The sequence below is a fragment of the Anguilla anguilla genome, chromosome 8, assembly GCF_013347855.1.
Source record: "Anguilla anguilla isolate fAngAng1 chromosome 8, fAngAng1.pri, whole genome shotgun sequence".
NCBI classification, from domain to species: domain Eukaryota; kingdom Metazoa; phylum Chordata; class Actinopteri; order Anguilliformes; family Anguillidae; genus Anguilla; species Anguilla anguilla.
The window spans coordinates 39,102,808-39,126,431 of NC_049208.1; the positions used below are offsets into that span (position 1 = coordinate 39,102,808).

The 23,624-nt window shown below is 46.1% G+C and overlaps 1 protein-coding gene across 1 annotated transcript in view; it reads right to left on the bottom strand.

Moving 5' to 3' along the window:
* Positions 1 to 1,326: 1,326 nt before the first annotated feature.
* The window catches only part of vps50 (VPS50 EARP/GARPII complex subunit), a 131,498-nt gene continuing 109,200 nt past the window's right edge, over positions 1,327 to 23,624 (bottom strand). The window contains exons 23-28 of the mRNA XM_035429341.1: positions 18,629 to 18,777; positions 12,554 to 12,650; positions 10,231 to 10,389; positions 6,144 to 6,265; positions 3,077 to 3,266; positions 1,327 to 2,019 (exon numbers count right to left, since the gene is read on the bottom strand). Of these exons, the coding sequence (XP_035285232.1) occupies positions 1,900 to 2,019; positions 3,077 to 3,266; positions 6,144 to 6,265; positions 10,231 to 10,389; positions 12,554 to 12,650; positions 18,629 to 18,777 (837 nt within the window). The 3' untranslated portion in view covers positions 1,327 to 1,899. The remainder of the gene's footprint in view (positions 2,020 to 3,076; positions 3,267 to 6,143; positions 6,266 to 10,230; positions 10,390 to 12,553; positions 12,651 to 18,628; positions 18,778 to 23,624) is intronic.

Below are 23,624 nucleotides of genomic sequence, written 5' to 3' on the forward strand. Positions count from 1 at the left end.
CAGAGGACTGCAGCAGGCCGTGCCAGAAACAGCTAACCGAATCAACAGGTGAGGGTGCTCGGAGGACTGATTCTCCTCGTTCATTAAAACTGACTTCCATTAGCTGTGAATTAAGCTTTTAAATGGCAACAGGTAATTGCATGCAGCTAGCCAAATCGAACAGACTCATAAAAACAAAAGATTAAAGTTAGCTGAAATAGAACCTCAGAATGTCTAACTATGTTGAAAATTGAGGAAAAGAAATACTTTGTCTGAAGGTAAAATAAGAAAGACGGGAGCCCGCACCGTGTAATTGAATTTATTTAGTTTGTTTCTAGGGGTCCGGGTTGATCACTTTCATTCTAAAAGTCCAATAATGCAAATCGGTGCCAATTCCCTTCCTTTGTACTGTGCAGAGAAGAGGTGGCTCAGCTCAAGCTAAAGCACAACATGAGAATGGTACATAAAGCTTCAGCTTGCTTTTTCTCCTATATGAGGCTCCTAGGGGAATGTGGTGCACGTCAACAATGGTATGAATGGCTAGCAACCAACACCAGTTCTGAGGAGCAATTTTAGTCCGTACAGCAGTAAGTTGGAAGCCTTCCACTTCCAGTATTCCAAAATACTGTGTTCCAGCGAATGTACATTTGCCACAAGCTCATTTTCATTTATCACACTTTTCTAAAAAAAACGAAAAAAAAAGAGCAAATAAATAAATAAATAAAGACAAAACAGATCAAAATCTGTACTGCCATCAAGGGAGATGAGTAGGCTTAAATCATTTTTCAATTGTTGAACTGTAGCACGCACAGTGGTGTTTGTACAGATAACACACTGCCATTTCATAAAAATGACAAAGTGCTTCAAACAGAACCGATCTGATCTGGCTGATAAACAGGACACATCACAACTCAGAAAACAGCTCACAAGTTAGCAAACAAAGCACGTTTTTTTTTTTTTAAAGTTAGTGTGTTTATTTATGACAGTATTCGTCTATATTAGTCTTATTCCACATACACTGACAGAAGTCACAGTCAAACCATTTTCATGTTGACAGTATATATATATATATATATTTTTTAAATACGGTGAGCTAATATTGCAAAAACAGTGCCAAGGAATGAAGACATGGCCCAATGGCGGCCAGAAGAACAGGGCATCGTACATTCTGTTCTCCGAACACGGAGACCGCAGAAATAAATTACCGTTTTCTCACGATTTTAAACAGGCCACCTTATCTGAATCCGACTGAAAATCGGAGCAGAAAGAGAGGATCAACGAATAAACGCCTTATCAGATAAAATCCACCACTGTTGACAGAAGGGAAAAAAACACAGCTACAAATAATGAGACCAACCTATGCCAGTTTAATTGCGTGTAGTTCTTACACGTCCGTTAAGATAATCAGATACAGCCAAGTTTTCTGAACTTGTTCACAGAAAAACAAAAAAAACAAGAATCAATGGACGAAGGATGGATGTACCAAAAGATATCATACAGCATAAACCCTGCATTTTACAAAACATGACCAGAAGCAGTCGCATGTAACAATCGATAGACACTTTGGACCCTCTATGCGAACCCTTCATTGACAAAGTTGAACGAAGTGGGAACAGACTTTTTTTTTTTTACCAATGGCGGCTTCAGCACACAGGGTTTAATGCGCCAGTCTCAAAAACAGAACACTCTACGTACACACCGGAGGAAACAAAGCCCCAAAGAAAAACAGGAAAGCAGTTGCAGCGGGAAAGCAGCGCGTCTGCCTGTGACGGCGACGTCTGAAGAAGCTTTAGCATGCACGGCGCGCCCGCGCGTGGCGGCGTTCTCGTCCGAGCCGCGCGCCTCCCGCTCCGGGCCTCGGCGCGCCTCTCCCTCGGAGGTCGGCCGCGTCGTCCCCCGGGGCTGCCGCCGCGGCCGCGACTATCTTTTGGGCCGGTCGATGTCGTCGATGGCGGCCAGCAGCTTCTGCCGCGCCTTCTTGTTGATGTGGGAGCCCAGGCAGACGTTCACCAGGTTGGTCAGCTGCTTCATGGAGTACTCCTGTAACCCGAAGGCAAACGCGCCAACGTTACTCGGGAGAGGAGCAGACCGCCCCCCCCCCCTCCCCCGCGGAGGCCGACCTCGTGACGGGGGGGTTTCAAGCGGCGAGAAAAGAAAGGCGCTCCATCATCTTTCCGTCACCGCGCGGTATCCGTGTGCCACGCTATTCGCTTTCCCCAGTAATTCCCTTCAGCCGAACAGCTGAGGCTTTTAATTTATTTACCTGGTCTTCTTTGAGGACGAGATGGTTTACTGCCCGGGAACAGTTCAAAGCGCGGCCGCCTGTATCTAACCGGCCAACTGCTACCTCATTAATCACACCTGGAGCGAGCCGCGCGCGCGTGTGAAGGATACCAGTCGCCATTTCAGGCCGGGCTCCGTTGTTACCGCGCATGTTCAAATTTCAACACTTCCAAGCGGTCAAAAGATCCCCAGCGAGCCATTTCTGAAGCTTTTAGAGACGTTAAAAATAACCCAGGCAAAGTTCAGCTCGACATAACCGGCTGCTTCTCTGCCAGCATTACTGTTTGTATTTCCCTCATCTTGGCTTTTCTTTGGTTCATTTAAACAAGGGCTGACACTAGGTTTTAAGAGTTTAATCATTCCCATTTCAGATGCAGATGAACCAAGTAAATGGAAACCTGATTAATATCTCAACACTCCTCATACCATGCATATTGAGAACAATCTGCGCAAAGTTTCCGTGAAATACGTGTTTAGATTACCAACAGAAAGGCTTGAGGCATTGGGTTTATCAAACTAAAATGTTATACTGAAAGAAAATTGGGTTGTTATACACTGTTAGATCACCAAGAAACAACAGCATTCTATAGCAGTAACACACACGCATGCGCTTGTACACATAGCCTACACACACACACACACCCAACATGCACGTGCACGCACTCGTACACGCACACGTACGCACACACACCCTACACATAACCACGCACACACATGCGTACACACACAATTCCTCAAATCATGTTCAAGCCAACCCTCTTCTGCGTGGTCGGTGGCACCACCAGACACAGGCCGCTGCTGTCTCTGGCCTTACCCTGTGGTTCTTGATGAACTGCTCCATGTCGTTCTCGGTCAGGTAGTAGGCCTTAATGTAGGTCTCCACGAACTCCTTGTCAGGAATGGGGCGGATGTCGGTCAGCTTTTCCAGCTTCGTCAGGAACTGCTGGAAGTCCAGCTGCATGAGGGCGCGGCCCTCGTTGCTGCACTTCTTCACGTTGGCGTAGCTGGCAGACAAACAGAGGAGCGTCAGGAAAGCAGCATGGCCGCCGGTTCGGGAGTAGGGCTCGCTTCTCACTAAAAAAGGACTCGGGGCACTGCGGTCTGCGGTCATACACACTTTCACTGCACAGCAATCTGCCACTTTATCACTGCCAGTTAACCACCCGATAACAGAAAAACAACCCGAAAGACAATTCTCCGATTCGGAAATCCAATTCTTCAATTCCTTTTCTAATTAACCAGGAGGCCCACTGTGAGTACATTGTGTGAGGTACTGGAGTACATTATGTGAGGCTGGTGACAGAATGCAACTCCATTTCACGGGTGAAGGCAGCGATCTTCACTGAAAGGCTTTCAGTGCGGGCCTTTTATGAACGCAGTCACTACACGGGCGTGCGAGCTCGTTCGGAACGCCTGCCGCGTCCAGACATTCGCCGTGTCCAGACAGCCGCCGCGTCCAGACAGCCGCCGCGTCCACACAGCCGCCGCGTCCAGACAGCCGCCGCGTCCAGACAGCCGCCGCGTCCACACAGCCGCCGCGTCCAGACAGCCGGCGTGTCCAGACAGCCGGCGTGTCCGCGCTCAGCGCGACGAGGAGCCGCTGACGGACGCGCTCGCTCGGCGCCTGACGGGGGTGTAATTGCGTCGTGCGGAGGGGAGGAGACGCCGCGAGGAGCATCGAGCGGGACGGCCCCGCGTGCGTCCCAGCCTCCCGGTCCGGGGGGGACGGAGGGAGAGAGGGAGGGAGGGAGGGAGGGAGATCTGACAGCACGCTGAGCGATGACTCAGAGAGGAAGCGGGCGAGATCTCCGAGGAGACCGCCCGGCACGAAGACGCAAAAACCAACGAGCGTGCGGGGCGGGACGGGACCAGCGCGCCGGCGAACGAGCAAACAGGCGAGCCGCTCGGGCCGCAGGGACTACGGCGCGGCCAATGATGAACGGGCATCAACCGCTGCCCCGCCCACAACCCCCCCCCCCCCCATTTGTTTGCTTGCTTGCTTGCTTGGTCCTTACTCGCCCCGCCCTTCCTGAAATGTTGGTTCGTTCATGATTCATCCAGCAGCTAAACCAGTCCCTGTAATACTCCGTCATGACAGAAGTGGTGGAATCCCATGAGCCTCTGTGCTCCCCCCCCTACCATATCCCACTCATGACTTTCATCTAAGAGAGAAGCACGCTTCAGTCAGTCATAAAACTGCATTATCCACCCCGTCCTGCTCGCAGGAACTATGAATAATGTATAGACAAGGACAGAAAGGACAGCTAATTGGCACACAGTATGCATTTATTCCAAAAACCCATTTTTAACCTGCCGCCACGAAGTAGGATATGAAGGAAATCCGTGGGAAGGAAACGGGAGGGCCTCAGCCACCTTAAAGACACGCCGCGGTTCACACGCGCGTCCCTGCGAGTCTCCGTTACAGAGCGTCAGAATAAGAGCCCCGCGCATCGGCGGGGAGCAGGAAGAGGCTGCCAGACGGAGACGGGGAGAGAAGCGTCGCCCGACAGACAGGGACAGGGCCGCCCGCGCCGCGCCGCGCGTCTCCGATGTTTATTTACGCGACGAGAGGGGCTCCTCGTTCACGAGCGCGTGTTTCGAGGCGACCGTGCGAGGTGAGCCAGACGGGGGAGCTCGGCTGACGGATGTGCGGTCGAGCGGCCATTTCTCCAGGAGCTGAAGTCCCGGTGGCGACAAGGGCGCGGGCCTCCGCGGAATAACAACTCCCCGGGAGAGCCGGGCCCCCGGCTGAGGCGCGGTGCGCCGAAAAAATATTTACGAGCGCGTACAGGAAGTGGGGGGTGGGGGGTGGGGGGTGGGGGGAAGGGGGCGGTGGGGGGTGGAACCTCTTACTTCGGCGGAAAATGCGGGGCAAATTTCCAGCGTGCGGGATGGATGGGATACTCCATTCTCAAGCCTTCCGTCCCATTATCTAGAAATCCAATACGCCCGACATGCGGTGGCCCCCTTCAGCTCCGAGTGGAGGGCCGAAATTACCCCTTTTCAAGTAATGCTGTGAGTGCAATCGAAATGCGGAGCTGTGCATCAGGCTGAGAAAGAGGGGCTCACGTCTTTATGGCCCGACAAGCTCTAGCCAAACCCGAACCTGATCACTGAAATAACAAGCCAGCAACACCATAAACTTCCGCCAGCAACGATTTACAGCGATGGCGCAAAGCAAAGCTTGTACTTTCTATAGTGTAAAAAATGCTCACCCAGCAAATTAAAACAGCCGTATTTGAGCTATCAAACACGTATTTCCTTCAGTTCGACGTTACGGTGACGTTAATAAGTTCCTCACTTGCACCTTCCATCAAACTCCTCATTCTTTCATTGTGTGTTTGCATAAAGTATGTTTGTAAAATTCAGGAATAATTTACATTTTACTGTTCGTATTGATCAGAACAGGCTAGCCAGCTAGCTAGTGCCATTATTCTTTCTGTTAAACTTGATATTAAAATAAGCTTGCCTCTCCTGTGCTGTCAAATATAGCTGTTCTAATTTGCTAGTTCAGCGTAGCAGTACAGAAAAAAAAAAAAACTGGAAGCTCTGTGCCACTGTTGTCAAATGCTGTAAACAGTTGGTGGAAGTGTTCCTACGCTACCATTTGTAAACCTTCAGTGCTTACATGAGAAAAGTATATAGGCCCGTATCCCATCTGACCTGGCTTCACAGAGCTTAAAAATATAGGCCCCATACCTCACACAGCTATACCTTCAGGCTCAATCAGGCTTGGTCAGGATGCAGACCTCTAACTGAAAGGTTCCTCTGCAGCATATGGAATAGCTATGTTTAATTTCCATTCTCAACACAGTCGCTTGTTTTTGACTGGAATACACGTAAAATGCTAAATATACGAAATATGCAAATGAGACGCTCACCCCTCCACCAGGGTCCGGTTGGCCAGTCGGATGCAGTGCTCCCACAGGACGTTGGACACGGGCAGGGGGATCCTGACGTGCCTGGACACGTCCCCCAGCCTCTTGTTGAACTGCTCAAACTCCTAGAGGGAAGACGGCGTCACAGGGAGGAGGGATCAGCTCGTTCCTGCGATCGCGAGCGAGAGCGCCCTTCCCAGGTGTCCTTAACGCCGACCGTGCTGACGGGCATTAAGACAATTACCGGAACTCTTTAGACAAAACCCAACAAAAAAAGTTCATCATAAGTCAACCCTTTGTCCCCGCCCTTTGTCCTGGTACCTGAGCAGGTAGCTGGTGACATTGCAGCTCCACACACTGTGGGTGCTACGCTCTCTTCAGGCCATACTGTAGGTACACATCAATCAAGGAGGCGTTGAGCTGGGCATAAATTCACTCTTTAGAGGACGCAGTGACTACGCTGATGTGTCTCGCCCACCTCATCTGCTGACACTGCTACACCCCCGCACTGATTTATCTTACGCTCCGGGAGAAACTGCCTACTGTGTGATATTTTTGTGAAACAATTTTCCCCATGTCTTTTGGACAAAACAATTAATCATTCGTGAACTCCTTGTTCTTCTCCAGATGGCACGAGTCAATATTTACCAAAACCTCAAACCTGCTTTATTTAGCGACATTTATTGCAGTTTGTTTATAACAAGTGCCATTTCAGCGTACAACATCCACTTGTAAGAGCCTGGATCTGTCACGCATTATTCTGGATGGATCTACATCATCATTGAGGCCTCTTATGGAAGGCAGAAGGTCAAAGGTCACCGGCCACAGTGAGCCTGCCAGCACCAGGAGGGTAATGTGCTGCCAGACATTTGGCAAAGCCAGGGGCTGAGGAAGAGCAAATTGTTTTATACATAATGCTAAATGAATCCTTTTCATTTCATAACCAGCTATACTTTCAGTTAAAATGTTCATAATCACTTCTGGTTAAACTCTTGTTTCTGACACATTTATTGGCAAGTTGAAATACAAACTACTGAACTAAGATGTGGTTAAACAATTTCAGTTTTACATTCTAGAATTATCTTCTTCCAGTGACAGCAGCTAAACTAAATGCCAATTAAATAGAGAAATCTGTGGCATTCACTTGGATCTGATTTCAGAGATATTATCTGCATATTGTATGAAGAACCTCAAAGAGTGATAAGCCTTTTCTTACATCACACTGTACAATTTCAACTGTCATTCTATAATTTTTATGCACTCCTGTAAGCTGTTTGGCATAAAAGCATCTGCTAAATTGTTAAATGTAATGTTATGCAATTTAATGCAATCATCTTCCTATCTAAAAATCAACAAGCAATTTGCTGGGTAATTAACTCGGATGCTCGCAATAAAATCATAAAGTAAGCGGTGCATTCTACCACATTCTGTAATCTTAAAAGCAAGAGACTTCCCTCCGTCTGGAATCATACGAATCTACAGCCAAACACAACCGCGGCATAGGACGCATGTCTGCGTAGCGTTCAAACACGTCTGTTCAGAGGGTCCATCGAGTTCGCCCACGTTTTCATTTTCCACGCTAGTCTCTATTCCCGCAGTAGCGTTCCTCCCATGACTGCTGGAACTCGCCCAGCTAAGTGACAAGTGAATTTCACAGTTCATTTCTATTTATGGCTCCGGAGTGCAGGAAATGGCTCTTACGAAAGAGTGTAAAATGCAAGTCTTCAGCGTTACCCACACACCCCCTCCACACCTCCCCCACCTCCTCACTTTGCTCCTTTTTTGTAATAAAATATATTTTTTTCCTACATTTTTACTTTTGCGAAATTCTCTGTAAGTGTACAAATCATTACTGTGGTGGAGCACGGGTTCCATTTTGAAAAACTGAACTGAATTACCAACATAACCAGTCAATCGCAACCAAAAACAGGAGCAACAACTAAAGTTCTCAAACAGCTGCACACATTCACACACATACAAATGCACACATTCAGTGTTCAAAATCTGGTTAAGATAAGTAAATTATATATTATTTACTCACATTGAATTATTTTATCGAATTATTTATTAACTGCATACGTGGAAAGATTCAATGAACTTAAGATTCAACGAACATCATTGGGTAATTGGCTGAACCTCTGTCTCGTCGACAGGAAACTGTTGGCCTGTATCACAGCTCAATCTGTCTGATAGTGGATTAAATTTCAGCACTAGTGCTGCTAGCATTTCTCATAGTTTACATACTGCAATTGCTTATTAATCATATATTATATATATACATTTTGAATGTGGTTATGAAGATTTCATGACGGGATTGTAACACATAGAAAATGCAGGCTCTCAGCTAAACGTAACCTCGGATCACTTAGGAATTCTTCAGAGCCATCTGCTGTAGTGCCCCAGACCTGTCAATCACAGTGATGTGAAAATTATCAAGGCGCTCTCCGCAACTCCCTGACAATTTTAACTCCACATTTTTCAATATTGCATTAATCAAATGCTGCTCAGCGAACGAGAATGGCAAATGAAAATAGGTTAGCCGCTCCCATTCACATCTTAATGTCTTTTTTTCCCGTCGTGAATACATAGTTTCGTTCATCGTTTATTTTTTTTAAAGCAGGGATCAGCTTTAGCGGAACGGAGGCGGGCGCGAGCGTTTGACTGACCGTTTGACTGATCTCACGCTCGGCCGTCTCCGTGACTTTAGGTCTGCCGCCACACGCGGAGGCGAACAGGGTTTTCATTAACGACTCTCTTTCGAGGATTTGCAGCGAAAAATAAATATATAACTAAAGCTTCAGTGCAAATACCCCTCACGCGGTACATAAATATATGAGCAGACGTGCAATTATGCATATTCTGAATTTTATTTTCCGGCTTTGATGCCAGAAGGCTTTTCTCGTGATTTCTGTTCCTTCGGCTTTATTCCCACCGTATGCCCGAGTCATGCAAATCGCATAACACTTCCCCATACAAAATGCATGAAGGAATGAATTGAAAAGGCATGAATAAAGATTGAAGGGCAGAAAGGCCTAAAGCCTGCTAATAGTTATGGGACACCAACTGTACTTTTCGACAAATCTTAAGAAGTCCTGGGAACCCGCATGTAATCCCCAAAACCCTTTAATAAATGATTTAAAACAGCACCAATAATTGATACCCGAGGGCAGTCCGAACGGGAAAAAGTCACGGTGCAAGTTGACCGTGTGGAAAAAAAAAAAGAAGAGAAAAGAAACACTGATGGACAACACGGAAAAAGGATAAACCAACAGACCAAACGCAACACATACACACGCACACACACATTCACACTCGCCCATGGAAATAGGTTCATTGCTCTTTGACACCTTTTTTTTTTCTGACTGATCACAGAACATGAGCATCTAAAAGACCAGTACTGATTAACTTCATTTCCTAATAAAAATACATAATATGGCTACTCATTGAAATCAAAGAAACATTCCCAAGAACCTAAAATTGATGGCCAGAAGTCTTTTTTTTAAAGCACTACAAAACTACAAAACATTTTACATTTCTTTATATCTTGTTCTCTACGAGGCTGCACTGATTGTTGCTTAGACTCCATGGCCTCCGATTGGCTGCTGACCCCAGTTACTGTAGAACACATTCTGTACCACTGGCAGTCACTTCACGTTTCTCAGCAACTTAAAAAGCTTATTAAAAATATGTAATAAATGTTTTTAATGATGCACCTACTTTTCAGCTTGGTAGCAGCTTGGTTGAGCAAAAAAAAAAGTATTGCTTTTCCATTAAAAGCAAATTTAAAAAACTATTTTCAACTCAGGTTCTACACAGACATGGAAAAACTGCTATGCCACTGCTACTGCTATATTGAAGAATTTGGAAGCACTGTAACCAAGTTACCACCGCACATTTCTCATATGGTGATGCATCATGGGAAACAAACACATCAATGCGCTGAGCAACAAAAGCCACACCACAGATTGTATTATCCGGAAGGGGAAAAAAAAAAAAAGGTGTTGTGCAGGCCGCCTCTCGACCGACGTGCCATTTCACGCCCTGATCCGCGGGGAGAAGACCGAGCTTCGCCTCTGAGGAAGAGCGTTACCTTCAAAAGGACGTCCACGTACACGTTGTGCTGCGACATTATTTCCTTGATGTCCCATTTGACTCCTGCCATGAGCAGCAGCATCTGCTCGTAATCTATGGCTTTGGCCGCCACCATCCAGTAAATCGGCTTGCGCAGCTCGCTGGCGGTGGACACGGTCTGGAAGAGGAGAGGGGGACAAAACAAACGCAGTCAGAGAAGCGTCTCCCGTCTGAGGGAGGCTACGCGCTAGCCTCTTAACGGGAAACGAAGTGACCCGCTCTCACCTGCTGAACACGGGCCGTTAATCAAGGATATTAAAACGCGCTCGAAAGGCAGACCAATGAACAGCCGGCGTTCGGGCCGCACGCAGGGGTGAGACAGCGGCGGGCATAAATAAATCTCTGAGGTCATTTCCTGTGTGTTCAGCCGGCACGGTGCTGTGGCTAGTGGGAGAAGACGGTGCAGTCGTGGACTTAACCATACTTTGCAGTCTGCAGAGGCACTAGAATCTGATAAAGAATGCTTTCAATTTAATTTTAAATAAATTACTGGAGCCACACATACACCTGTATGCAAATCGGGCATGCTATTTGCACTAAGACCAATTTAGAGCCTGGTGCACACTAAGTTTACAATTACCATGGTAAAGCACTTGCATACCTGGAGATTATTAGCCTTATTTATGTATTGTGACAACAGACCCTCTTAAGCCATGCAATATCCTGCTCGGTTTGTGTACGATGAGCAAATTGGCAAATGTCACTCCATACAGTGGTCGGATGCAATTACTGTCAAGCTGCATATCCGGAGATAAAACCGATATCGAGATGAAAATCGTTTTTTTATCTCAACGCATGCTGCCGATGGCAACCGCACCCCTGCCACTATATGTGGGATGACATTTAGTGACATTCTAACAAATGTTAGAATCATTTGCTCTTCCCGGCGAATGATTTGAACGTCAGCGTCTTGACGGCTAACGTGAGTCAGCGTGCAGTCCGTGCTGCCCATTACGCATCGGCTGCGAATGGCACCCACACCATACTAATGACCGATTCAATAAAATATGTATGCACATCAAGTAACCGTGCAAAAACGGCACAATTAGCGATGGTAAGGAAGCACGACATCGAGGTATGTGGAAACGCGTAAAAACTACCAGGGAGAAAGCGAAACGTTTTCTGAACACAAGCCTTGGCAACGTGAGTCAACGCTAATGTCTCAGATATGGAACTGAAGCAGGCATATGGCGTAGAATAAGCACCAATTTGATTTAACGCCTTTGAGAATTCCGTTGCCACTGGCTATCGGGCTGTGTTTAGCGCGGAGCTGTCACCCCTAATAATCTAAATTCAGCCGCTATCCACATTTCTACCGCTACGGCGACAACAGCCTGCGATTTTAACTGCTCTCTTTCAACAAACAGACCTTCAAGGAGGAAGGTCTCTCCGTTAAACCAGAGTCTGTCACCCTTGTACAGACGGGTCTCTCCCACAACAAATGTGTTAGCGGCATCTTCTTCTTGAAACTACGACAGCCGCCATTGGTCACTGCAAGTCCATACACAATGCGCGGCTTTGAAATAGGCCGTGCTGCGTTACATCAGGTTTCTGGTCATTTTTTAAAAAATCTCTGCTTGCTGCTAGCGGTAATTTGCTAGCAGGCCGTCTTCCTGAACCTGAAACGCTCGGTACTGAGCCACGTTTAATGCACAGAGCGCGGACGCGACTCGCCTCGCGCTCAGCTCCATTTGCATAACAATCTGTCACTTTGGCGCTGTAATTTATTTAGATAACACAATATAAATGCATCGCCCAGATGGCGCACGGTGTCATTCCTTCCCTGCCAACGTGGCTGCACGCACTATCCAGCCACCGCCGTGATTTCAGAATCATGTAATCTCTTTCCTGATTCTAGCAACGGTTTATATGGTGCACGATCTTAGTGGTCTTACTGTGGATTTCCCATCTGAATTTTACAGTTCATAAAAATATTAGTAGGTATTAGGATTCTGTGTGTTTTTTTTTTTTATGAAGCACTGACAAAAATCTATATTTTCTTGTATTTCTTTATTTATTTTGATGTGAAGAGAGGTGCACCGTGGCACGCAAACACTTCAGCAAGAAGAAGCCTGGGATCGAGCATAAAATACAGATCAGCTGATCAAGGAGGCACCGCTCGCACTCTATTAAAAAAACATACACATCTAGACTCGCTTATTTACCAGCTAACTCGATCTGCCCTTATGTTAAAAATAAATAAATAAAAAATGAAAAACCCTAATTTTCACATCAAAAAGAGCGGCTGTTGGGAAAAAGAGCCCGGGGCAACCATCTCTGACCTGGGAGTAGAACTGCTGCAGAAAGGGCTTCTTGACCGCGGGCATCATCGTGTCCAGATGGGGCTGCAGGAACTCAAACTGCTCGGCCAGGAAGACCCTGCGGAGGGAGACAGGAAGTCAGCCGTATATATCTCAGCTTTAAATGAAACGTCGGCGGCTTGCGATTTACCGCCGTCCGTCCCTGTGCCTGCACCTGCGCCTGCAGGAACAGGCACTCTCTTTGAGGGAGCGCATACTCCTTCCCCCGAGGTATTTGCTAAATGAAGATGTGTGGCAGGTAAGGGAGTTTCTTGGTAATTGCTTTACCTTTGCATACATCCAACCTGGGTATCATAAATAAGTGCACAGATTTTTTTTTATTATGAAGAGACTGGGCAGCCCTCCCATTTTATTCACACTTAGGGAAAGCAGAGTGGGTGATAAAGACAAGGAGATGGGAAAACAGTGCATACAGTCAGGGTTGGGTATTGAACCCTGAGGTAGAGTTGGCTAACTTACGGACTGTGCCACATTTAAAGTCGTTTTCTGGATAAAAAAGTAAAAAATGGCACAGATTGCACATCCACCCAATAATCACACGAAAGCTTGCACGTGCAAACACATGCACTCACTCACTCACCTAACCCACTCACTCACTCACTCACAAACACACTCACACACACAACGTTTATAGCTAAATCTACAGTATACACATACACATTATGACAATTAGTTGCACCGTTATCTTCCAGTCTCACCAAAGCCATTCTGATTAGTTTATTTTTAAAAAATAATTTCAAAGCCCATCATGTTCTGTGTGCCCCAAGCAAAGATTTGCAAAAAAAAAAAAAACATTAGCAAAATGTCTCACATACCGTAGTGAAAAAAGCAAAATCCAGTGTTTTAAAAAAAAAAAAAAAAAAAAACATGCACTTCAGGTCATTTGAAACCATTTTTTTTAATTTTCCTCTTGTCCATGGAAACAGATCAATCAAAAAGCCGGGTACGCGGAGGAGTAATTACAGACCGCCGATGCGTACGACCGGCATCTGCACAGGCACGCGATTTGAACTATTAATTGCCGTACACAAGCCGATGTCAACAGCGCACGCGTGGTATCACAGAGATGCTAATTATAGTTATTAGCGGTCCTCGTTAGCGCCGGCGTACAACAAAAAAGCCGCGCAAAAGCAGTAATGCGTCTGTAGTGGTGGTACGCGAATGCTAAAAGGCGCCGCGCACGGCGGGAACAAAAACAGAACTGGAGTGCATGCGCTTCGTGCATGTAAAAGCGCTGCATGAGCGCGCCTGAAATGTCACGCGGCGGGGTTTTTCAGCGCTCTGGCACGACGGACGGCAGAGCAGAGTTGGCGGGCGGGCCGGTGCGGCAACGCCCCGGGCCAAATTAAGCACCGCGGCGGGGCAAAGCACCCTCACCAGCCCAGCCCGCGCATACCTGTACTCACGCCCGCCATTTGGGGGGGGGGGGGGGGCGTCGATTGGGGCGGTGGCACAGGCCCTCACGCCCTGTGAGAGTCTCGCACCTGTGTGGGCCTGCTCCTAATTAGTAGAGCCAGGTGAGCCGAATCAGGGTTAAGATGAAATCTTACAGGATGACAGATCTCCATGAGCAGGGCTGGGTACCAACGGTGTGAAGGGGAAGTGTTCTTCCCCTTCATTTTTCACCTCAGCAGCCGCCACTGTCACACAGCCCATCAGTATGCTAAATTTCCTAGGCCTACATAATACATATGATTTTGTGTGTGAAAAAATGAATTCAAGGGAAAAGAATCCCCTTCTGGTGCAAGGCCCTCACAGGCACAAGACCCTCACAGAATATATATGGGCTATATGTACTGATATCTGATGTATTTTCAACATTCTGTGGTCTTGTAAAAAGAAAGACAACTTTTCTTATTTTAACTATGTGATGTAGCCTATCCTACATTCTACCAATATGGAGAGCTACAGTTCCTATCGTACAACCTGGGACAAAGCACTTTCTGAATTTGTTGTTTTTAAATTCTCGTGCGCCTAATAGGCCTACACCAACAGGTTATACGCCCATAGGTGGGCTAACACACCGAGCACAGACACTGACAGCAGACAGCAACTTGTTTCATAAACAACAGCCTCGTTCGCGGCGGCAGACGGATAGCGCTCGCTGACGGCAGTGACGGCGCATCCAGACAACTGACCTAAAGAGAGTACAGGCAGTCAGAAAACACAAAGGGCGAAGCTCTGCTACAGGCGAGAGTTAACATGCATACTAAGCGTTGCGCAGTCAGAGAGGATGGGACCGAGAACGTCCTATGTCCTAGCCCATACCCGATCCTTAAAATTTTGTGGTAGCGGCAGCCAATACTGATCCAAGGGTCGGATCGGGACACCCCGAGCATGTAGGGCACCGCGATAGGGCCTCCCGCTGCCGACCTCACACGACACCCCCTATACTTCCCAGGCTGCACTTTGCAGAAGTTTACTTGTGCACACGCCATACTGCAACTAATAATGCTGCTGCTCAGAACTCATGATTGCATTAATATTTATGATCCGATAGATCCAAATGTGTAGAGTCATTTGCAATAAAAGAGGACCACCTGTGCTAATTTTGCGCTCGTAAAATTCAAACCCGTCCAATGTGATTACGTTCACAGTTTGACTGATTTCTGACATCAGGGGAACGAGGTCACAAATAAAATAATACCAAGAGAATTAAAAAAAAAAAAAAACATAAACTTTAAACGAGGCGTGTGAGGTATCTGAGCGTTTGAAAACTCGTGGGCCGTTGTTAAATATAGCATGAGGTGCTCTGACAAGCCCGGGCAAATGTACTTTGTTTTTTTTTTTGTTTTTTTTCCACGGACTCTGAAAATTGCATTTTATCCGAGTCACGCTCAACGGCACCTGTTTACTGGAGGAGACACGCCACTAGCTGATTGAGCATAATTTAATGTTTATCCGGTTACACTTGAATAAACAGGGCCCGCGGTCGATACAAAAGCACATTTTTGTCTCCTGTCTCTCACGCCCTAAACGCTTGATCTTTACACAACCTCATGGGCTCATTGATTATTCCATTAAACTAGGAATGAATGGGGCGTTGCACTGAGGATGACCTTTGAAACATCCTGGCGAACGTGCTAATGGGGACGTTCAGAATTACACATTCCTCACATGCATATGTACTAAACGGACACACAGCCTTTTGCAGGCCAAGCAGCTCCTTGCAGAAAAAAGGCTCTCTACAAATTTTGGCATGGAAAGAGTTCTGTACGAGTTCTGTATTCCTTAAGGATCAGATTTTTAATGTCTTATTAAGTAGCTTATTTCCCAGGTGTACGTCCCACTACTCTCTGAGATTTGAACAGATGTTCATATATTTTAAATACACTACATTTCCAAAAGTATGTGGCCACCCCTTCTAATTAATGGTTGCGGCTATGTCAGCCAAACCCATTGCTAACAGGTGCGTAAAATCAAGCACACAGCCCCACAATCTCCATTGACAAACTCCACTGGCAGTAGAATAGGTCGCACTGAAAAGCTGTGTCATCGGTGCAACACTGTCATAGGATGCCACCTTTCCAACAAGTCAGTTTGTCAAATGACTGCCCTGCCAGAGCTGCCCCAGTCAACTGCAAGTGCTGTTACTGTGAAGCGTAATAGCAACAACAGCTCAGCCGCAAAGCGGCAGGTCACACAAGCTCACAGAACAAGACCGTCGAGTGCTGAAGCATGTCGTGAGTAAAAATCATCTGTCAATATGTAGAATGCGTACAATGACATTCTAGAGAAATGTGCGCTTCCAACTTTGTAGCAACCGTTTGGGGAAGGCTCTTCCTGTTTGTTGGGGAAGAACATGACTGGCGAGCGCAGAGCCCTGACCTCTACCCCATCGAGCACCTTTGGGATGAATTGGAATGCCGACTGCGAGCCAGGCCTTACGTCCAACATCAGTGTCTGACCTCACTAATGCTTTTGGGCTGAATGGAAGCAAATCCCCACGGCCATGATCCAAAACCTTCCCAGAAGAGTGGAGGCTGTTACAGCAGCAAAGGGGGGCGGGGGGGGGGGGGGCAAATACATATGAATGCCTGTGGTTTCTCGAACGAGATGTTCAACAAGTACATATGGGTGTGATGTTCAGACGTAGTGCATATACTGTATCTCCAAATATTCTGGTTCAGTTTATTTTTGTAAGTACTCCTTGCAGGGGAGTAAACAGTACTGGCCAAAATACGTCCGCATCAAAGACCTGGTAACTCTATTGGTCCATTCGAAAATAACCTACAGTGATCCTATAAACCCGCCTTCCATTACCTAAATGCAAGACAGAGGGTGACCCCACAGGCACACTGGTATAAAAACAGAGCAGCAGACTGAGGCAGGAGACAAAGACACAATCAGCAAGTGTGAGAACTGCACAGGAAAGCAGGGGCGGGCTAAATTTAGGATCGTAGCAGGACAGGTTCCAGCAATGCTTCTGCTAGGCTTAGCCCTAATGTAAATGCAAACCTCTGGCAAGTCCAGTCAGAAGCATTACTGTGTCCTGGCAGAGGGCTCTGATATGATTTTTTTTTTAAAAAAAAGCTCCTCTACCATGAGCTTTGGGGAGAGGTGGGAGGCTCAGAAGCAACCAATCAAGGGCTGGACAATAGCCCAAATTATACTACATAATTATATACGCATACGCATATGCATATATATTTATATATATATATATATTGCATCCACATTATAATGATTTATTTTTAACTATTAACTTTTTATTGGTTTTTTGTCTCATAGATGTGTTACCCATAATCCTCAGTAGTTTTTTTTATTGATTTATTTTTTTAATAATGACTGTATACTTTCATAGGACCATATAGGAAAGTACATTTGTTAGGGGTGTTTCTAGCAAATATGCACCGCGACCTAATTGGGTGCACTAAAGACTGTTCAGTTGCTCTCAGTGGTGTGTTAGATAGCTGGTTTATCCAGATTTGAGACTGCACAGCTGAAAGGCCAGATGGAAGGGTTTAGATTTAAAAACTCAGAGTCCACCAGAGGATTTAGTTCTTTGCGAGCTTTATCTTTTTAGGTCACATTTCACCCATATATATTTCTTCAAGGCATTTTCTTAAGATTTGTTTTAAAAAGATTTGCGCGGTTTTGATGAGAAATAAGGATCAAATGATTCTGGTGATGGACCTACAGGAATAAAACATGGATATACAGTAACATACAGGTCACGCTTACGCCAAAGGGATAGTTCACTTGAGTGGTTTTCTTTTTCATATTATTTCAGTTTTAACGTATGTTTTCAATTGGCTCAGATAGTTTTGTGTGAGATGAAAGATATTTCTGACATACTCCAGAAGGTGAGTTGAAAGCCTTAGTGAAATACTAACACCTTGAATACCACACTATAACACCTTTACAAACCGGTAATAAAAGGGTCGACCTAAACAAGCATGGTAGGTCATTTCTGAATAATATCTTACAGAACCACGTTACCCACAGTGACCCATCAGATCGTGTGGAATTATTTGTAAAGACGTTACGTTTTGTGAAGAAAGCACGTTCACAGGAAAAAATTAACCAGAAGCAAAAACAGCATTTTGTCCAAAGACAGTAATACACTACACAACCAAAAGTATCTGGTCACCCCTTGATCTGGGGCTGTTTTTCATGATTCGGGCTTGGCCGAAGGCAAATCTTAATGCTACTGCACACAATCACATTCTAGATGATTCTGTGCTTCGCAAACAGTATGAGGCAGGTCCTTTCCACACTTCAACCCTGCCCTGACTTCAACCCCATCCAACACCTTTGGGATCAATTGGAAAGCCAACTGTGAGCCAGGCCTAATGGCCCAATCAGTGCTCGACCGCACCAATGCTCTTCTGGCCGCAAATCCCTGCAGAAATCCTCCAACATCTAGTATAAAGCCCTCCCAGAAGAGTGGAGGTTGTTATAGCAGCAAAAGGAGGACCAGCTCCACATTACTGCCAATAATTTTGGATGTTGCAAGTCTGGTGTCCACATACCTTTTGGCCATGCAGTGTGCAAACAGAGCGCCATTTGTGTAATGTGTGATCGGCGACTCACAGCGACTCGGTGGCCACCACCCGCTCGGCCAGGCCGTAGAGCGTCCCGCTGGCCGTCAGCACCACCAGCTGGCTCAGGTGGGGGCTGGGCACCTTCTCCTTCCGCTCCTCCGACGGGGCGTGGCCGCCCGCGCTCTCCGCCGCCGCCTCCTGGAACAACACAGAGGCGGAGGAGGCTGAGGACGCCGTCTAGGCTGACCCCATTCCGTCACGGGCGACAGGTACTTCTTACCGACAGCCCCTTGAAGCACCTACAGTGTTTATCGTTAAACATAAAATGAATCTATAGAATCTATAGGCAGTTTCTGAGCATTTCTCCGGAAGGAAGTTATAACTAATTTTGGTGTGCACATAATATGTGGTAAGAGCTGTCTGTGTCCCTAAATGCTAAACTGACATAAATTCATACCTAATGCTGTGACAGTTCTTTACTGTATGCCTGTTAAAAGCTCCTATCTAGCATTGTTACCTTTTTTAAATTTTTATTACCAAGTACAGGAATGACAAAAATAAGTTATTTCTGTGGTGCTGTGTGTGGTCATGATTCCTAGCTAAACAGTAGAAATGCCAGAGCCGACGGCAACGGCGTCAGGACTTTAAAATGCAAATTACTCCAACACTGCAAAAGCAATTACCCTCCTCCTTTCACGACTTCTCCTAAATAGCTGGGCTCAAAATAACAGCGTTGTTAGAATGAAAAGAATCGACTCATTAAAGAAACGCAGGCAGTTTGTTCAATTTTCTTCACAAAACGCCCTGCCAGACAATAGGTGAGAGCCCCTGATACCCAGGTGTGAATGGGCTGCTCTCTCCTCTGGCACGCTATTCAGCAACTGAGCGACCGACGCTTTGATAAGAATTTCTGGGTCAAACCAATTTCGCACACAAAAAAAGAATTCACCGCAATAGTTTGATGAAGATGATTCACATTGATTATTGACCTCAGCACGGGGATCGATAATTGTGGGTATTGTAGTTCGACAACTCCGTGACGATAACGCCCCCGACATACTTTCACTGTCTTTCACTGAAACGGCGAGTTTGGCTAAACTCTGAACAGGCTACAGGACGGCAAGATCACGCACGCGATTGGGCCCAGAGCAAGCTCGGGTATTACTGATGAACGACTTGGACCATCGTGGACCTGGCATGTGGGCTGTGTGAAAATCACATGAAGTCAAAGACAGAAGCAGGGGGGGGGGCGTCTCGTGGCGCAGCCCGTAGAGCGCCGTCCGCACGCTCGTTACGAGCCGCGACGTCGGCGGTTCGAATCCGACCGCGCGACCCTTCGTCGCACGTCTCTCCCTCTCTCTTCCCCCGTTCTTCCTGTCTCTCTACACTGTTCGGTCCAATAAATCTGAAAAGCCCCCAAAAAAAAAAAAAAAACAGACAAGCAGCAGCCGCCAAAGCAGCCACGGTCACAGCGTCACCCCGCGCACCCGTCGGGAGTGCCAGGTCGGCAAACGCGGTCCGAATGAGCCTAAAGACAACGGCGTGAAGTGCGATCGATTCGTGTGCGGGCCCTGCTCACACAAACACCCAAAGCTGTGCATTCCCGGTGAAATTAATAAGTAAAGAGGAGCGATACAGTACTTAGGTAAAAGCTCAACTGAAATAGCGGGATCAACCGAAAGGAGACGTGAGCGGAATTCATTTTGACTGAAGAAATAACTTTTTTTTAAATACGGCACTTTGTATTTCTGAACTACTTTCTCCATTTAGTGTTCTGCTTGTTTTGCACATTTTAGTGCTTTGCTCAATGTGCCGGCAATAAGCCATGGCGCATTTTCCCCTCACCAAAACAAATATAAATTAGAAATAAAAATGTTAAAAAGTTGATACGGTCGTGTCCTTTATTTCAAGAAAATAGTTTTGTAACATAATGTTTCATAATCTTTATGAAAGTAGGTCGCTGTGGATGCTGAAATCAATGCTGTATGCTGGATAAGCAGCTTGGCCATTTAAGGTAGTACGCAAACGTGGCCTTACTATTGTTAATATGATGCTCTGTAAGAGATGGCTAAATGCATTCAGAAGGTCAAGAAATAATGCAACATTAGTCCAATTCAAATTCTGATTTAAAATTGTGAATGTGTACACACACACACACACACATACATTGTGGCTACAGGAGCAGTTTTATTTTTCAGTGCGCTGTCCTTTCAGCACCTCAGGTGTTTCAGAAACCTGGGAGAGCTGCAGTCCCTTGGACAGCGACAGCCCCAGTCGCTGGCAGGACAACAGATATGGTGCATTGCCTAATTACTGGGCTCCACAAAAAGGCCTTCCTCCCAGGCACACAGGGCCACCTGCTAGCCAAGCGGTTGCTGTGCTGTAGCTGCCTTTGATTGAATTCTTTGTGCTCAGTCTTTTATCGCGGATCGCTTTTGGCTCATATTCTTTTCATATTCTTTCATGTCCATATTCTTTTCCATGAATTTTGTGGTTTACATTACATTACAGTATTTGGCAGACACTCTTATCAAGTGCACAGAGCCATAGTGGAGATCCTCATAAAAGGCATGCAGCCATGAATTTTGAGTTTCTCTTGACTGGTCATGTGTCACAGTGACCACCCCAGCACTGTGCACCGACTGGTGGAGACTACAGGCATAGAGCCCCCTGGGGGACAGACAAGATACCGTCCCAGTCCTGCCATTGTGGGGCTATTACAGGACCCCCTGCCAACCATCTGCACAGGCCATCCAGAGGGCCCCCCACCACCTGGCCCGGGGAGCCTGTTTGAGGGTGTCTCTGCACCAGAACTCGGGGCCCTGCCAAAGGGCCCCTCACTGCCTGCCAGCGCTGGCCTCCTTGGGGGCCCCCTCACCGCCCATAGCATACATCACCGCACTGCTCAACGGGCCTGCTGCTCACAAGACCTTCCAGAGACGGCATGATAGCTGTGGGCACGCCCTTGCTACACCCTTCAGCGGGTCCACAGCAGGGAGAAGCAACCGACCCTCTACCTCCACCCAGGCCAACACCTGCGCCGGGGCAACGGAGCCCATCTGCCATGTTTGATTCCGGCAGGTGGCTGAGGAATCCCAGAAGTCCCTTCTTCGTATCACTTCCGCCCCAGAGCAAAGGAGGAGGGGCTTGCGGCACCTTCAAGGGTGATACAGAGGCAGTCAGTACATTAACTAAATAGTGGAAGTAATGCTACTGCTAAGTGAAACAGGCACCGTTGTTGTGATGCTATTAAACTGCTGATGAATGTGAACCAGTCGCTCATTAAAGGGCCTGTTCACGATGCAGCTGGGGCACATTCATAAGGTAAAGACAATGCTAGTAGATGGCTGATGTCTCATTAACTGTTAGACTTACTATTTAGGGAAAGCTGTGCTTAATACCTATTGTCTAAATGTGTAAACAGTAAATAAACAATCAAAATAATTTTATGATCACTCTTTTTTTAAGATCGAAATCTATGGTTATACGAATGCACAATGTGAGAGACCAGAGGTTAAATTTTTATTAGATTTTTTTTTGTTTTCATTTGAGTGCTATATTAATATCACCTCTGATCCATCAGTGTTCCAAACTCAGAGTAACAAGACCAGGTCAAAACCTAGTTACACACTTCATCCGGCCGACCAATGGTGTGACTTCATAACTCGCCCGACCAATGGTGTAACTTCATCACTCAGTCACTCAGTCACAGACATTCGTGTTTATAGGGCTGGCCTCGCTGTTGCGGTCCAGCCAAAAACAGTGAAAATCTAATTTAAATTAAATTAGAGCAAACATTTTCATCTGCCACTCTATACGCAGCACAACCCTTCTCTAATCCATCAACGAGATTAAGTCAGAAAACCACCTGATCTCCAAGAGCACATCACTCAGTCATTTGGGGGAGAATAACTGTTGATTGCTTCAACTTGTGGTCTTTTGATAAATGGTTCTCATCAGGCATTAGGACAATAATTCAGGCTAACATCATTTAATGCAGTCTTCATAAAATGTCTGAAGAGTAAAGCTAGAGTGGTATTTTTAAGGATTTCAACATGCAATACAAAACATGTCTCGCATAAAACTGGCAGAAAATTCACTAAATCCCTAAACGTGCAAAAAGCTGTGATATGTTATCCCCCATGATATAAAATAGCGGGCATTTTTATTGTACTGTACTGGATCTTATTCTGTAAGAAAAAAAGAAATATCTGACAAAAATAAAATGTCTGACAAAAAAGGAGGGCATTACTGTGCAGATTAATGTCATCGAGTCACGCTATTAAAATCCACAAATCCATCCTCCATTCCACACTTACAATCCCATATTTCACTCATGCACTAATAAAGTATTAATGCATTGATATATACGTACTGAAACACGCAATGATCGGTCCATCAGCACTCCTTAATAAAGGGCATAATCAATGTATATTGCTTTACAGCACACAGAGAGGAAAGAACATCATCAGTCAACTGGATAACAATTTCAGTTACTCCCGCCTGTTGGTTACTTTGCTCAGCAGAAAGAAACCATTACAGACTCTAACGTTCGGGACGTTGGATTGATACGGAAGGAAACATGCACGCCTACAAAAATGTGAGCGCGCGTCAGCATAAAATCAACTAACCAGTTTTCACCCAAGAAAGTCGATTTCCTTTGTTTATGTCTTCTGTAACCATCAAATTAATATTGAAACAGTCTTCCGCGTTCCCTTTCAAGACAACTATAAATGCAAATGCGCAGACATATCCCCGCAAACTGCTCCTGCAATTTAAGATGACTTTTCTATGCAGCTTTGATTACAAGCAAAAGTTTTCTTTTGCTCTACAACAACATTTGCGCACGTTCTGGGAAAGTTTGCTATTCTACCACTACTTATGGTATCTAAACAAATACTGAAATTCTGGCCAAGTAATGAAATAAACAGGAAAAACAATTCTATTGGGAAGATATATGCTGGCCAAGTATATTTCTCCTCTACCCCACTTCCACTGTTGCAATCTTCATATTCACCGAATGAGAAAATGAGAATAACCACCCA